The sequence below is a fragment of the Arachis stenosperma genome, chromosome 7 (assembly GCF_014773155.1).
Source record: "Arachis stenosperma cultivar V10309 chromosome 7, arast.V10309.gnm1.PFL2, whole genome shotgun sequence".
NCBI classification, from domain to species: Eukaryota; Viridiplantae; Streptophyta; class Magnoliopsida; order Fabales; family Fabaceae; genus Arachis; species Arachis stenosperma.
The window spans coordinates 7,011,598-7,028,899 of record NC_080383.1 but is presented as its reverse complement, the minus strand read 5'-3'; the positions used below and the strand labels follow the sequence as shown (position 1 = coordinate 7,028,899).

The 17,302-nt window shown below is 31.8% G+C and overlaps 1 protein-coding gene across 1 annotated transcript; it reads left to right on the top strand.

The window, feature by feature from the left end:
- Positions 1–2,434: 2,434 nt before the first annotated feature.
- On the top strand, positions 2,435–17,302 carry LOC130939311 (structural maintenance of chromosomes protein 3-like). Its single transcript, XM_057867424.1, is given in 31 exon segments — positions 2,435–2,497; positions 2,701–2,776; positions 4,684–4,722; positions 4,865–4,932; positions 5,035–5,106; positions 5,860–5,939; positions 6,084–6,162; positions 6,304–6,421; positions 6,526–6,701; positions 6,867–7,112; positions 7,199–7,320; positions 7,635–7,779; positions 7,984–8,156; positions 8,577–8,676; positions 9,625–9,761; positions 10,007–10,208; positions 10,383–10,470; positions 10,563–10,713; positions 11,405–11,555; positions 11,674–11,865; positions 11,939–12,122; positions 12,207–12,277; positions 12,726–12,877; positions 13,096–13,264; positions 13,694–13,840; positions 14,068–14,154; positions 14,327–14,501; positions 15,278–15,411; positions 15,414–15,471; positions 16,880–17,024; positions 17,119–17,302. Coding segments are annotated over 29 exon segments (3,654 nt in total). The 3' UTR covers position 15,471; positions 16,880–17,024; positions 17,119–17,302.

The window sequence follows — 17,302 nt, the reverse complement described above, 5'->3', positions numbered from 1 at the left end:
ATAAAAAATTCTTCTCCGGACACGCTTAAACACACCTAAATACTATCACGTATGAGCGTGTCCAGTTTTATTCTTAACATATATTCTTGCAATAAATTTAGATATAGTATATATTATTATTTATTAAATATAAAATATTTTAAATATTTGATATAATTAAAATAAGATATTAAAAATAATTTAAATAATTAATTTATATTTTAATATCAATAAAATATTAAAATACTATTATGATTTATCTAAAAAAATATTTTATATTTTATATGTATGTATGTCCTTGTGTCTTATAAAATTTTAAAATTTGTATATCAATGTATCTCGTATCGTATCGTATCCTGTGCCGTGTACGTACATAATAGCTGACGATTCAAATATAATTGACAACATTCATAGCTGCATCCTTATTTAAACTTATAGTGCTATACACATTAATTCAATTACGAATAATAAAAAGTATAGTTAGCAAAAATAAATAAAAAGTAATAATTATTGATCATATTAGATCAACAAATGGATTAATGAGCACATTTCATATCTGTTAATTAGTCCATTTTTTATTATTTAATATTTATAATAATTATAAGAGTTTAATTTTAATGTATTAATATTTCAAAAATTTTAATATTTAATTATTAGAGTAAATTAATAGAAAGTTAAAATTATGTTAATATCCTAAACTAAATTTGATTACATGCATATTTTGTTTGATTCTCTACGTAAATTGAATAAATTAGATTTGATTTAGTATGTATATGTTATACCTAATAGTAAGTTTATTCGATTTACTATTAATAGTTGGCATTTTTATATTATATAACTATTTGTTATTTTTAAAAAAATCTTAAGTTTTAACTCCTATACCATCTTGAGGGTTTTATATTAAATTTTTCAATATCAAAAGTCTCATAATAATTCTTTAGATATTAACGAGTCAAATGATATTTTTTAACGAATTTTTAGAAATTATTTATTATTCTGTTTTGAATTTATAAGTTTGTAAAAATGTAGATTTTTTGAATTTAAACTAAAATACAAAATTTGAATTTTTATTATTATTCGTTTTGATTTGTTTGATATTTTAGTTGAATACAAATAAGAGATATTTTTTTATTGACATTTATATTTTAAAGTCAATGAATAATAAATAAACGAATCAAAAGCTGATTCAATTTAGTATGTGTGCTGTACAATAGTAAATCAAATCAAGTTAGATTCTATTTACTACGGATACAATATATATATATATACTAAATCGAATCCAATTGATTCTATTTACAATTCAGTTTAGGACATCTACATAATTTTGATTTTCAGTCAATTTACATATGTAATTTATTCTAATTATTTATATTAATAATATATAAAAATTAAATTTTATTAACAAATATGATATTCAAATTAGTGTCTTATAATATTTTAAATTTTAATATATAAAGAATGATATTTTTTAAAAATATATTGATATTATTTTTCTAGATAAAATTGTATTGATTGTGCTCTTTCTTTTTTAATTCTGTATTAAAAACAAGAAAAATATTACTTGTATATCAAAATCAGTCATTAAATTAGTTACTAATGTATTTATGTATAAATATATATGTGATTTAATTTATTTTTAATGTGTATTTATATTCTAACATATATTTTATATTAATAATTGATTTAGCTAATATTAATATACACATAGCATAATCCTAAAAACAAAAATCGAAAAATATCCCAATTTTTTCCCGCTTCCTCCACGTTCCCATCGAAAAAGTAGGCTAAGGTGCGCCAGGTAACTAACTCTCTCTGCAATTCTCCAATTCATTTTTCATCCATAAAGTTGCAACGAATTCGTAAGTCGTAACATGATTCTTAGTCGAATCTCGTTAGGAAGCCAACGAAGTATTTATATAATGTGTATAATGAACTATTTATTTAATCTAATATGATAAAATATTATTAATTTTTTAAATATAATACACTTATATTATCTAAAATAATCATTCCAGTATCAGGATAATAGCTATTATACACATTGTACAAATACTCTTTTGACTCTCTATACTTCCTCTTCTTAGTCTGCTAATGCGTTTTCGCTGTCTTTTTTTTTTCAATTTTCTGAAAAATTTTTGAAACGCTAAAAAGGTTCACGAGGTAAATATTACTCGGATTTCTATGGTTTGGTGCTTGAATACGAGAGCATCCGTGTAGTTTTTTTTATATTTTTTTTAGTGTTTTCGTTCCTGATTTTTTTTTTCGAAATTTGGTTTAGTAAAGTAATTATGCTTTAGCTTCACTTGGGTGTGTGAATGCTCGATATGAAGCAAGTGGATTTTGAATTCTCTTGTGATGGTAACTTTTTTCTCATTTTGTGCGTGCACTTCTGCTGTGACCAAAGAATGCATATAAATGTTTTTTTTTTTTTTTTTTTCTAATTTGATGGATGCTTATGGATTGTTTGCTTTATTATCGTAGGTACGGTTACGTCAGTTTCAACATGTACATTAAGCAGGTAATGTCCCTTGGGATGTGAATTATTTATTATTTATTACTTATGGAGTTATGGTGTAATCAAAATTGGTAGAATTGGTTAAATTATGTCTTCTTGTTACAAAGCCTGCAGTGCTCCTCTTCTGGACATACTACATAATTTCTTTGCTTGAAATTGGTTCCTTGCCAAATGGATGTTTGATGCATTTTTGGATTGTTTTCTAGGTTGTGATTGAAGGTTTTAAGAGTTACAAAGAGCAAATTGCAACAGAGCCTTTCAGTCCTAAAGTTAATTGTGTTGGTAATAATTTCTAAAATACCTTTTTAGATGCTTTCTACTATTTATTCTGGAAAATCCTTTAAAATGCACGATTACTTGGTTTGTTGTTTGGTAACCTTGTAAACCATGGCTTGGGTAAAGGCTTCTCTGTTGTAGCTTTTGTCCAAGTTACTCTTTGGGGTTTATAAATGTGAAACCAACAGGCAATTGGCTATGTCAGTCATGATATGTTGTAGTCACAACTCAACAAATTACATTTTGAGGCAATATGTTCTAAAGTGTTTTGGTGTATTTTCTTTCCTAGAAAATATTCTCATAGCTTGGTAGACATTAGTTTCTGTAAAATCCTATTAGTGATATCATAATGGTTTTTTTAGGAGGGATTTGATTGAGACAGATAAAACATTAAAACTACAAAAATCAAGGGCGAAGAATTACAAAACGAAAGCTAGATGGGTAAAAAACCAAAACAAACTTGCGAATCCCTAAACATGTCCTTTAGAGAAACTTCCATAAGATTTGCTCTAGATATATCATATATGCAAGTGGCTGAATCTTACCCCAAATCAAGTGACGTGTCACAGGATTCTCTTCAAGAAAGTACATTTAAATTTTAACTTTAGCCAACTTCTTTGTATTGTGGCATAGCAGATTGTGATAAAATTTTAGCCTCTTCATCTCCCAAAACCGTGGAAGCTAACCTTAATAGCTGCTCCAATGAGTGCCATAAGCAAGATGGGAAGTACTTTTGGTTTTTGTTATTGTGAACTTCTTTCCTTCTTCCATCTATTTTTGGATAGAAAAAAACTTCAATTGAAAGAGATCTATTGGGTTTGCTTGAGATTACACCGATGTCTTCCATAGTTTTCGATGGAGGATGGAGGATCATGGAAGGGTGGTAAAAGGCCGGCATAAAGTTTTAGTGGATAGCTGTGGCGGAAATGGTGGATACGTTAAAAAATATAAATTGTATATATATATATATATTAATAATATTTTATCAATAATATGAAACTGTTTATTCAATATATAACAATAGATATGAAAAACTAAAATTAATGACAAAATGACATAAATAATAATATTATTAATATAAACTAAGCAGCAGATGCCAATTGAGGGTTTAGAATAGAAAATAAAAAAAATTGAGGGGTGAGAAATTGAGAAGAGAAAAAATGGGGTTTAGAATGAAAAAACAAAGAATTTAGGGTTCAAAATAGGAAAAAATAGTTCAAATTGTAAAGAAAAAAGGAAGCAGATTGGAGAATGAAGGAGGGCCAGCCAACCGGTGGTGGCACACGGGAAGGATGCTGTCGGCAGGTCCTTCAGCAGCAAAGAGGGAGTGAGGGAGGGAGGGAGAGTAGAGAGGGAAGAGATTTTCTAGTTGAGTGGGTTTGTGACTTCGTATAGAGTGGAAAAGGAAAGGGGGAGAACGTTAGCTTGGTAAATTAAAGATTAAACTTTTAGGGTATTTGAAAACACATAAACAACCCTCCAAATGCAAAAGATCACACCCGGATCCACCATGACGTTGCCATTGTGGCTCCCGTGATTTCCATGGTGTTGCGTCACTCGTATGACGGCAGGCCCAAAATTTGCCATGGGCATTTTTTAAAAATCCTTGTATCATCCGCAGCTATAATGCCAAATAACTGAAAATGATCACACTTTCCATGGAGGATTGCCCTACTTCAATTGAGATTTAGAATAAGATTAAAGACTTGTCAAATTATAGGTAAAATTGTTCAATCCTTTAGAATTCTTTTAGCTTTAAGATTTAGAATTAAGAATATAAAACAAAGAAACTGTTGATTGCTCTCATTAGTCAGAACTTGTGTGTGTATTTGTGTGTATAGATAGAGATAGAGAGAAATTAGTTGGTAACATTATTAATATCTTATTTATTTGTTTAATTATTTATTTTGTAGTTGGTGCTAATGGATCCGGGAAGTCAAACTTTTTCCATGGTATGGAAACAGCCATTCTTTTGCCTCTATTACATTAATTTGGTGACAGTGATCTATTCTTTGGAATGCAACTGAAATTTATCTTCGACATTTGATTTGTGAATCTTTTATTTTTAATAAAAAGTTGTGTTTCCATATGTAGCCATTCGTTTTGTGTTGAGTGATCTCTATCAGAACCTACGCAATGAGGATCGACATTCATTACTCCATGTATGGCATTGTGCATATTTCTTCATTCCTACTGCTGGTTCCGATGTTTTATTATTCAATTTTAGAACCTGGGCATGCTTTGTTGATTTATTCTCTGTACAGGAAGGGGCTGGGCAGCAGGTTGTATCTGCATTTGTGGAGATTGTGTTTGACAATTCAGACAACCGTATTCCAGTATTTTTTTTTTATTATTCATCTTTTTGTATGCTATTTTCATCTTTTGTTGTCTAAAAAGTATATAACAGATCGTGTGAATGCCATGGTGATGGATTATGGAAAAGTAGCTTTCTTTGGGTACTACTGTTTCTTATTAGAAAGATAATTCTATAGAGCCTTTTTAATATTCTTGTTAGAAATATTCATATGGTATTCTGCTAACAAGTTGCCTTTTTAATATTTTTAACATGTCATTTCTTAATTGCTTTAAGTGCAACAATGTGTTGGATATTTGTGTGTTCTCATCTAATGAATGCATATTATGGGTAATGCTGTTCAACCCATTTTTGGCAAATGAGTTAATGAGTAATAACATAAAGGTTTTGTTTTCACTAAATAAATTTGTGATTACAAGATGAGTGCAGTTTCTTTCTGTGCATTGCCTCTTTTAGTTATTTAATTTACATACTTTAAAATGATGTTAAATACTTTCTGCTTGCTCTGAGTCATTTGATTCAGAGTACTCTGGGTATTCTCTCTTTCAATTTTTAAAAAACTACCTAAGTTTTGATGTGATTCTTATAATTGTATTTTTTTAAAGTCATATGGAAATCCTTTTTTTTAAATGCTTCAGCCTCGATAGGGTGATGTAATTTCTCCATTGCTTCAGAATTGCTCAAGACTCTAGTGATTTTTGTTTTTATAGAATATGGATACGATTGGCAATAATTTTTGTTTGAAATCTTGGCATCTATCTTTGCTGCTGAATAGGTTGACAAGGAGGAAGTGCGTTTGCGCCGGACTATTGGTTTGAAGAAGGATGAGTATTTTTTAGATGGAAAACACATAACGTGAGTAGAATTTATTAACATATTAGTGCGTGTGTTTTGGCGTTCACTTTTGCCTTCAGTGGAAAATGAAATATTCTGGTTTATACTGCTTAGCCAAATGACTATTTCCCTCTGCTCCTAAAGAAAATGATAAATGATCTGCAGAAAAACTGAAGTGATGAATTTACTGGAAAGTGCTGGGTTCTCTTGCACAAATCCTTACTATGTTGTGCAGCAAGGAAAGGTATTGGTGCATGGTGGGGGTGCCTAAATGTGTGTTTCATTTTGATAAGATTCTTCGTCAGATATTACATATAAATATAAATATATGGTAAACCGTGAGCTGGATAGAGTTCTTGATTGTTTGTTTCTTATTGTTGCATAGATATCGTCACTAACATTGATGAAAGACTCAGAACGACTGGATTTATTGAAAGAAATTGGTGGTACTAGAGTTTATGAGGAGAGACGTCATGAAAGTCTGAAAATTATGCAGGAAACTGGCATGTTTTTCTGTTTAATTAGTTAATTTTAAGGCTTTTGGTTTATGTTATTCATTATTCTTGTCATTGAGTTCTTATCAACCAGAATTTTTTCTGTTTGATAGGTAACAAAAGAAAGCAAATAATTCAAGTTGTACAGTATCTAGATGAGAGGTTGAAGGAATTGGATGAGGAGAAAGAGGAACTACGGAAATATCAGCAGCTTGACAAGCAGAGAAAATCTTTGGAATATGCTATTTATAGCAAAGAAGTTCAAGATGCTCAACATAAACTTATGGAGGTTGTCTATGTTAAATTTTACTGCATCTTTAAGTTTATTCATGATTACTTATTGTGTTCTATTGATTAGATTTGCTTTTGAAGAAACCCTATTTGATTTCTCCTCTAGAATTTTGAAATATTGGATTTTGATGCCTGTAGTTGAATGCTTGTCACTTTGTTTTAGATAGAAGAAGCCCGAGCCAAGGTTTCTGAAACATCTGCAAAAAAGTATAATGATGTGCTTGATGCCCATGAGAAAATCAAAGATTTAGAGAATACATTGAAAGATGTTGCAAAAGAACTTCAAAACTCTAACAAAGAGAAAGAAAGTATAGAAAAGAGACGAACAAAGGCTTTAAAGAAGCACACAGAGCTTGAGCTTGATGTCAAGGACCTACAAGAGAAGATTACTGGAAATATTCGAGCAAAGGTATCACTATGATGGTTGATTACTTGTTTGACTTGTTTTTGATGGGATGGTTTGTCCAAGATCTGTTCTCATCTACCTGCTTTCAGGAAGATGCTGCAAGACAACTGAAGATACTTGAGAGAAACATTCAAGATTCAAATGATGAGCTGGAGAGAATCAGACCTATGTATGAGGAACAAGTTATGGAAGAAAAAGAAATCACCAAGCGGTAAGCTATGGTTGTGGGTGTCTAAAGTTGCAGTTGAATAATATAATTGGATGCAACGCTCTCTGAATGTACATATTAGTGTTTTCGAGATGATTTGTTTTTAATATCATTCTGTTGCCTATTTATAATTTCATTCTATATCTTTAAAGAACTAATTTTAGAGAAGATAATGAAATATTGTTTGTCCTCATCATTCTTGCAGAAATTTTCTCTAGTAAAGCAAGGGTAAGTTGTTTTGTGTTTGTAGAGAACATGCAACAACCTCAACTGTGTTTTTTCCCAAATAAATAAAAAAATATTTTGTTATAAATCAGAATAATGGAGCGTGAGAAACAGCTCAGTATACTCTACCTAAAGCAAGGCCGTGCAACCCAGTTTTCGAGTAAAGCTGCTCGTGACAAGTGGCTTCGCAAGGAGATAGAAGATCTTGAACGAGTGCTTTCCTCAAACTCAGGGCAGGCAAGTGCTAATTTTTCTTTATGTGCTATAATGAGCCTTGACTTCCATTTTTCTTTTATTTTAAATACATCAAGGCACCTACTTTTTATCAGGCTGCTAGATTTGTATTTATGAATTTCATTGAGCTATGCTGTCTATTTATCAACATATGTTGTTTCTCTTTCTTTGTTTATTTATTTATTTTTGGTGTTTGTTTCGGGACAGGAAAAAATGCTCTTGGAGGAAATTGGTCGGCTTAAAGGTGAACTGGATGGCTGTGATGAGACCATTGAGAAATGTAGATCTCAGATTACTACTTTGCAATCTCACATTGACCAGTCACGGCAAGGGTTTAATAATTATAAAGTTCAAAGAGATAAGTTGCAGGATAAGAGGAAGTATGTATATCTTTTGTTGCACTGTTTATATATTTTCTGGGATAAAGGAATGAATATTAGGTTTATGAATTCTGTTGGACTTTATAGTTTTAGGGAATTTTTTGTTAGGTCTTTATAGATTAAAAGTTTGCAATTTACAAATGGTTATCTTTAAAAAAAAAACACAATACTCATGGAATATTCGCTTACAAAATATTCCACAATTCATCCTACATCAAATAAAAGAAATACTCCAAGAATAATTCATATTATTTTTTCTAAAACAAAAATGGCTTGCAAAGATCTAACTGAAAATTTGAGTAAACTATAAGGACTAAGTAGTGAAACCTACATACTATTTTAGATAGAATAAATGTTATTATTGGTAACTTTACAGAGTGACAAAGATATTACTTGTGATTTTAAATTTTTGTCTCGTAGGTCCTTATGGGACAAAGAAAATACACTTACTGCTGAAATTGATAAGCTGAGAGCTGAAGTTGAGAAGGCCGAAAAGAGCCTTGATCACGCAATTCCCGGTGTGAGTGTTTTTTCTTTCTTGCTTATTTATCATCTCACTTCTGACTTCTGAGACTTTTAGATTCTCAAGAAATGTTACAGTAAATCTAGGATTTTCCATCTTTCACTATGTGTGTGGTACGTATGTGCTAATTTAGTGTTTAACCTTAGAATCACTTACACAGGTGTTGCTGCGTTGGTGCTAATTTGGGGTATAAATATAGAATCACTTAGATATACTGCCTGACTTAGGCTAACTGTTACAACATATACAGATCTTTGTCCTTAAAATCTTATAAACTGCTTTCTGTTTAGGGGATCTTGCTATATATATTATATATACATTGCAGCTCAACATTACTTGGAGAATTTATATGTAACTTCAAGAAAGTATCAAGTGGTTGAGTTCTGTGGTGAGGAACCTTCAATTTATTTGATTAATGAGTTTACTGCTGTTTCATAATAATGGTCTATGTCATGAAGATTTGACAGTTTTTATGTGGTCACAACCCTTCTCTTTTATCCGGGCTTAGGACCAGCTGTGTAACATGGGCAGAGTTTGCTCTTTTATAATAATATAAAAGGAAAGGACTTGAAAGAATAAGTGCTTCCTGGTTTCTGTCCTTTAGGTTATGCAGTACTAAAACAAACCATCAAGAATGGACTTTAAAAATTGAAAGGGGGATTATTAAGAATTATATATATATATAACTCCTTTCCATGTATGTCTATGGAGTTTTAATGTGTTGGTAATAAAATCCTTTGCAATTGTATATGATGTTCTGTGCTGATGTTTCAATCTAATTGGACATTTAATAATCGATAGTACTTAGCATCTGGGAATGCAGTGGAAGATGCTGTTATCTGTCCAGTTCAGGGATGTTCTGTCATGATTTTATTTCTATAAACTTACTCCACTGAGATGTTGCCATTTTTTCTATCACCATACTTGACACTCCTTTATGTTCAGGATGTCAGAAGGGGGATGAACTCAGTTCGGAAAATCTGCAGGGAGTATAACATTTCTGGTGTTTATGGTCCGATCATTGAGTTGCTGAGTTGTGAGGAGAAATTCTTCACAGCAGTTGAAGTTACTGCAGGAAACAGGTTATTTCTCCCTTATATTTCGTTTGAAATATAGGCTATGCAAACTGTAGCATTCTAGTGTGTATTTTTCTCTATGTTCCATTGGTGTGATTGAAATGGATTTTGTGTTGGAACATGCAAAGCTTTCACTTGTTCAATCCTTTTGAGGTGCTGGTCATTCTTCTTAGGCTGTGATCTCCTTACAGGTTTCAATTCACTTGGACATGCAATTTAACATTTTCCTTTTAATATATTTGTTTAAACAGCTTATTCCATGTGGTTGTTGAAAATGATGACACGTCAACCCAGATAATTAGACATCTTAACGCACATAAAGGTGGACGAGTTACATTTATCCCACTTAACAGAGTGAGGGCACCACGCATTACTTATCCCCAAAGTTCTGATGTCATCCCTCTCTTAAAGAAATTGAAGTTTAAACATGACTATAACCCTGCATTCAGTCAGGTTAGCTTCTACAACAGATGTTAACTTTTATTTACACAAGTTAATACATGTCAGGAGCAATTTGCTAAAGGGTTGTAAACTTCTAATTATAAGTTTTTTGTCTGTGGCTGGTGATACTATCTTCTTGACTATATTGATGGATTGATTTCCCTCATCACTTCTGATATTTCTTAGCTATTTGCCCGGACGGTTGTGTGCAAGAATTTGGATGTGTCTTCAAGGGTTGCCAGGACTGATGGTCTTGACTGCATAACACTGGATGGTTGGTGTGGAAATGCTTTGCATGGCTTGTCTACATGATATGGCCTGGCTGTGTGTTTTGCCTTTGACTATAAGCTGTGTGCTTCATTACAGGTGATCAAGTTAGCAAGAAAGGTAGTATGACGGGAGGATTTTATGATCACAGACGATCAAAATTGAAGTTTATGAATACCATTAAGCAAAATGAAGATGAAATTTACTCAAAAGTGGAGGAATTGATGAAAGTTAGATCTGACCTGCTAGATATCCTTTAATATTTATATATGTTTTAATAAATGAAATCCTTTATTTACTTATTTATTTTTTTGTGCTGATTCACTCATAGTTTTTACTTGGGTTGTTTTTTGCACCAGTAAGGAGATCTCTTTTCATCCTATCTTTTTGTGTCATTCTTTTCTTATGATATTCTTTCTCCCAAAAGAGAAAAGTAGCTCCATAGGCTAGGAGGAAGGAAGGCATTAACTTAATAATTTGGTTAACTTCAAACAGTAAATTCATCATTCTTTGTCATTTAGATTTCTGGTTTCTCTTGAATATTCATGTTGCTTTCTTAGAGTAATGATTTAGTGGATGAAGGTGCATTGGTGTATAAAATTATAAAGACCTTTGTCAAGCAAGTTTTAGAAAATAAGATTATATCTGGATTTTTTCCCCTCTCCCCGTGAATAGTTGGACAACGCGTGTGTGACTGCACTTGGTTGGTTCCATAGCCCTTAAGTGGATTTTAATGATTTTTGAACTCTTATTACCTAAAGTCATCGATTTTTTTTGTTTTATTATTATTGATTTTGTTGTTTGTTGACAATGATTGATTTTGCTTAGATAATTATTTTGCTCTATATTTTGTTGAAACTTTTATAGTGACACCTATGTTTTTTCAATGCACATGCTTTTCTTTGTCATGGTATATTTGTTTCCACTGAACTAACCTCACAGATAGACCAAAAGATCACTGAACTTGTTACCGAGCAGCTGAAGATTGAGGCTGAGTGTGCTCATGGAAAATCAGAAATGGAACAATTTAAGCAGGACATTGCAAATGCTAACAAGCAGAAGCAATTGATTTCTAAGGCACTTTCAAAAAAGGTGTTATTATATTTCTATATTATACAAGATGATCCCCTTGGAGTTTCTTTTCTGTTGGAAGTTGGCTGTGGAATTTTTAGTGTCAATAATTTTTAAGTTTTTCCTTAATGGCTTGTAGGAAAAGTCACTTCTTGATGTCCAGAATCAGATTGAACAGCTTAAGGCTAGTATGGCAATGAAAACAGCCGAGATGGGCACGGAACTAATTGACCATTTAACACCAGAGGAAAAGAAGCTTTTGTCTGATTTGAATCCCGAAATCAAGGAACTTAAAGAGCAGCTTGTTGCATGCAAGGCTGATCGTATCGAGGTTATTGAATTGATAGTATTTGTATTGGTACAGTTTATAGTGCTAGATCCTTATTCTAACTTGAGATTTGCAGACGGAAGCACGGAAAGCGGAGCTGGAAACTAATCTAACAACAAACCTGAGGAGAAGAAAGCAAGAGTTGGAAGCTGTAATATCATCTGCTGATGATGACACTCTGGGTGTAGATGCTGGATTGAAGGCACAGGAACTTAGCGATGCTAAATTGTTAGTTGATGATGCAACGCAGCAGCTTAGAAGTGAGACTTCCATTTAATCTTTTCTTTTCTTGATGTTTTGAAGAAACATTATAATTCCATGGTTGACAACACTATCTTTCTCAGGTGTCTCTGATAGTATAAGTGCACGATCAAAGGAAATCAAACAGATCAAAGAAGAAATCAATAAGTTGAAGGTATGTAGTCTTCTTAGGCTGTGTTTGTTTATAGGCACGGAACACTGAAATAGGGACACAGACACAAAATCATGATTGGCAAATAAGATATGTCCAGAGACACTGAATTAGTGTATTTTGTGTGCTTCCTGATACTAACAAGAGACACAATTTATTTTCTATTTTTTCTTTCATTATTTTATCAAATTTTCATAATTATATTTTTTTCGTTATACTTTTCTTCCTAAACTTTTTTTATGGAAAAAACAAGAGTAAATTGGACTTTTGTAATATGTTCTAGTTTATAACCAAACAAAATATAAGAACATTAATTTTTGTGTCTCTGTCTTTAGTGTCTTGTTTTCCGTATTTTGTTTTGTCCTATTCTCAGAACCAAACACAATTTTATAGATTGATTGCTGGCTATACTAATTTTTGCTTCATCAATAATGATGACTATGGTCTGCAGTCTTTGGAGGATGAGTATGAAAGAAAACTTCAGGAAGAAACAGAAGAATTAGAGCAGTTGCTGAGTAAAAAAAATAGATATTCTGCTAAAGAAGAGGAATATACAAAGAAAATAAGGGAACTGGGTCCATTGACATCAGATGCATTTGAGACGTAAGGCTTTTCTTGATGATCATTTCTTTTTTATTTCAATTTTGGGACATAAATAAAGTTTTTATTTTTATTTTTTAATTTTCTTTTAAATGATCAAGAAATCTGCCATATTTTAAATAATGCAGAAGATATGTGCTGTTACAGTTATAGGTTATTTCCTTGCAGTTTGTTGTTATCTCTATAGTTTGGTTTTAGCTAACTTTATTGCACCTTCTTAGGTACAAAAGGAGGAATATCAAAGAATTGCATGAAGCGTTGCACAGGTGCAATGATCAACTGCAGCTGTTCAGTCATGTAAACAAGAAAGCGCTTGACCAGTATATAAATTTTACAGAACAACGAGAGGAACTTCAGAAAAGGCAAGCTGAACATGATGCAGGAGATGAGGTAATTGTCTGGCCTTTTGGTTGAAATGGTTCTTTATAATTCACATTAAGGTGGGTGATTACCTGACAGCTAAATGCTTGATATACATTGCTTGTTCCTGTTCTGCACTATAGCATCTGAAAGATTTGGTACAACTGATCTTTCATGGCATCTGATTGTTGATATTTTCATTTCTCCCTGAAACTGGTGGTGATATTTTGATTTGTCCCTGAAAAAGGTGTTAACCACTTGCATATGTATGAAATAACTTTTTCCCCTTTTTATATTTTTGACTGCTTTTATTTTCTTATGTGAGTTGTATTCCAGTACTAAGGTTCATTTTGAATGTGAAACATCCAAACCCAGCTTTTGCATTTTTTTTTTGACACTGGTCTATACAGCATCACTAAATTATTTGAGTTCTCTGTCACTGGCATTGAGTAATTGCAGAAAATTAGAGAGCTAATATCTGTACTTGATCAACGGAAGGATGAATCAATAGAGCGCACTTTCAAAGGTGTTGCTTGGCATTTTCATGAAGTGTTTTCTGAACTCGTACCGGGGGGTCGTGGTCTTCTGTTTATGATGATGAAGAAGGTTTGTGATTGTTAAATCTCTATCTGGTTTGTGAAAGGACCTTGCTTTCTAGCATGTTATATAGGATCATGCTTTTATCTCAAAGTGATTTCTTACTTTCTCTTGTGTGGTGCTTGATTATCAATTTTTTATTTGAAATTTGTGAGAAGTGAGCTATCTCAATTGAAGTTATTTTTTTCTTTTTTGGTTATTGTAATTGATATTTTGTATCCATTCCTTTCCCTTAGGAGGGTGGTCACGATGATGATGAGGATGGTACTCGTGAAGCAAACCCAGAGGGTAGAGTAGAAAAGTACATTGGAGTGAAAGTGAAGGCAAGTGCATTTCTGCTGTGCCCTTTTTACTTATGATTTAAATGTTTTTACCAGTTCATTTATTGGTCTAGCATCGGTCCAAACCAAAGCTTCTGTTTTGCTTTCATACTACACACAATTTAGGTATATAATTATAATTATTCAACATTCCTGGCACGTTTATTCCTTGCAGGTTTCTTTTACTGGACAAGGAAAGACACAGTCCATGAAGCAGTTGTCTGGGGGTCAAAAGACTGTAGTTGCTCTTACACTTATCTTTGCCATACAACGATGTGATCCTGCTCCGTTTTATCTATTTGATGAGATTGATGCTGCTCTGGATCCACAATACAGAACTGCTGTTGGAAGTATCCATTTTATTACTCTTGCTATCTTATTTTCATGGCAATTAACTGGTTGTGATTCCTCAGTCACTTGTATTGCATATGTGGTTCGATAAAATTTTATAGTGCTTATATAATGGTCATCTTGTTGACCATCTCCTCTAAATACTAAAGCTGTTACTTGCATGGTTCTTTGACAGCTAAAAAGACTTATCCTACTAGGTGAGATTCATCAATCAAATGACACAATACGTTTTTCTTGATATCCAAAATAGTTCGAACTTCTTTCATTTAAGGTTCATCTCAAAAGGCCAGGGAAATACCTTCATGTTTGTTTTCTCTCTTAAGTATTGCTGTTAAACGTACCTAAGCACCAAGATACAGGTTAAGTTCTTGCATTAAGTGCTTCTAGTAGAGGGAAATGCAGGTACATATACATTAAAATTTACAGTTTTACATGAGAAATACAATTTCAAGTGAATTTCAAAGGGCAGTGCTTCGTCTTTCATTTGGAGAAGTCTATTTTAGCCTTGGTCTTGTTGCATTGGTGAGGCTTTATTACTTCGTAAATTACATTTTTGTTTCAAAATATAATTTTTTTTATTGAAGATATATAATATTAAAGTTCAAATTTATCCATGCTTGCAATCAATGTGTTTTGGAGGAGGCAGTTGGGAAATGTTTAGATTCAGATATGGGCTTTTGGTGATATTTAAATTTAGCAATTATTATGCTTGCCTTATTGATTGATATCAAGATTCCATTTTATATTGTTGTGTTGGGATCCTTAACTTCCGTAGATATGATCCGCCGTCTGGCAGACTTTTCAACCACACAATTTATCGCAACAACATTCCGCCCAGAGCTTGTGGAAGTTGCTGACAAGATCTATAGAGTAACGCATAAAAGCCGGGTTAGCCGTGTTAATGTTGTATATCCAAGGACGATGCTCTAGAATTTATCGAGCATGATCAGATGCAAAATGCTGAATAAGGTTAGAGAACCTCATAACATTTCTGCTATGTAGTTAAAGGTTTTGAAAATAACATGAAACATTTTTATAACAGCTTCGGCTGTTGATCATGCTAGGATGGAAAATTTTCCTTCTGGTGGCACTTAGTGCCTATTGGTATTCTACTAAGTTAACTCACAGTATATAGGGAGAGGTCCAAGTGAGAGGAGTGCTTTTATGAGAGAAATAAATTTGGGTTATATCTTTTACATCAATGGTCAAGATTAAAGTTGCATGAATTCTTAATTCTTAATTGGTCATATGGTCTTTTTGACAATTCTTAATCTTGACTATCTATGTATGGTTTGCTTCAATTTTTTCCTGAAGTTTTCAATTTACATCAAATATAAATTTTTCAGAAAGTTTAGGATTAATCCAGCAATAATGCATGACATCTTGTGAAATTGTTGTTAAATTGGTCCTAAATTTTTTGAAAAATTAGCGGTCAGGGATAAATTTGATGCAAATAAAATTTTTTTGAAACAAAATTGAAACAAAATAAAACTTAGGGATATTTTTAAAACTTTTAACAAACTTTAAGGACAAAAAATATATTTTATCTGTCATAGTATTATAAAACACACCAATAAATATAACAAATTTAGATAAAATTATAATTTGTATTCAGTCTATACAACGTTTACTTTTGAATTGATTCAAATTAAGGTAGCTATTCAATGTTATTTTATTTTAATATTTATGTTTTAATCCTATACAATGAAAAAATACAATTTATTTGTACTTATGCAGTTTTAATTTTTGAAACATAAATTAGTAATGATAACTTTAGAGATTATACAAATAATTACTTTACATAAAATCTTAAAATGTTTACCACCTATATTTTTATGTAATTAAACTACTATAATTCAAAATATATACTTTTCAAAAAATAATTTATTATTCGTATTCATATTTATGTATTTGAAATTATTTTTATAATATTTATTAGTCACTTTTGATATTTATTTGAATCTATGCAACGCGACATCTCATTCTAGTTGATGTAAAATCTGATGACTCAAATTTGTTCCTTGCACTCGTAAAACTACCATCCTCACTTGAACCTCTCTCTGTGTGGTGACCCCCGGTTTTGCTGTTGTATTGCATTAAGAAACTACAAATTTTAGAAGCTTTGTATGTTTACTTACAGCTATTTTCTTTTCCAGTGTCAGCCATTTTCTTTTCTTGATATCAAATTAATAACTTTCTAATGAAAGATAAGAGTTGCTATTCATTGATGGAAAAAACTTTCCCCTTTTTTTTTTCATATAATATCCTAATTTTGTAACTTGTTTGACTGTAATGATTTGCACACTAATTGTGCAACGTCCTAGTCTGTAGTCTCATTCTGCCTATTGTATGTTTTAATATAATATTCGTATTTTAGGTGCATCTGACATCCGTGATCTGATAAAATTGGTTGGCTGGGAGCATTGTTTGATGTCGACCATGTAAAGTAAAGTAAATTGCAGACTTTATTCATGTAACTTGGATCTTCACGTTATACAATCTCTTATTACATTGATGCCAACGTAGGTCTAAGTAATCTAGAATCTCTGCTCATCCTCTATTTCTGTAAATTCATTAGAGGTTTGCTTATATGTTAATATCTTTTGCTAACTGTAGTATCCATATCTATGGGGGGAATTCTTCCAATGCTGTTTGATAATGTAAGTTTTTACTTTTAGGTTGCGTTCTATATACAATTATATCTTATCGAGTTATACTTGCACTAATATATGCTCGATTTCTTGATTGTGCCTCGCTCATAATGCATTTGAATTCAGCATAATCAGGCAATTCAGATCTG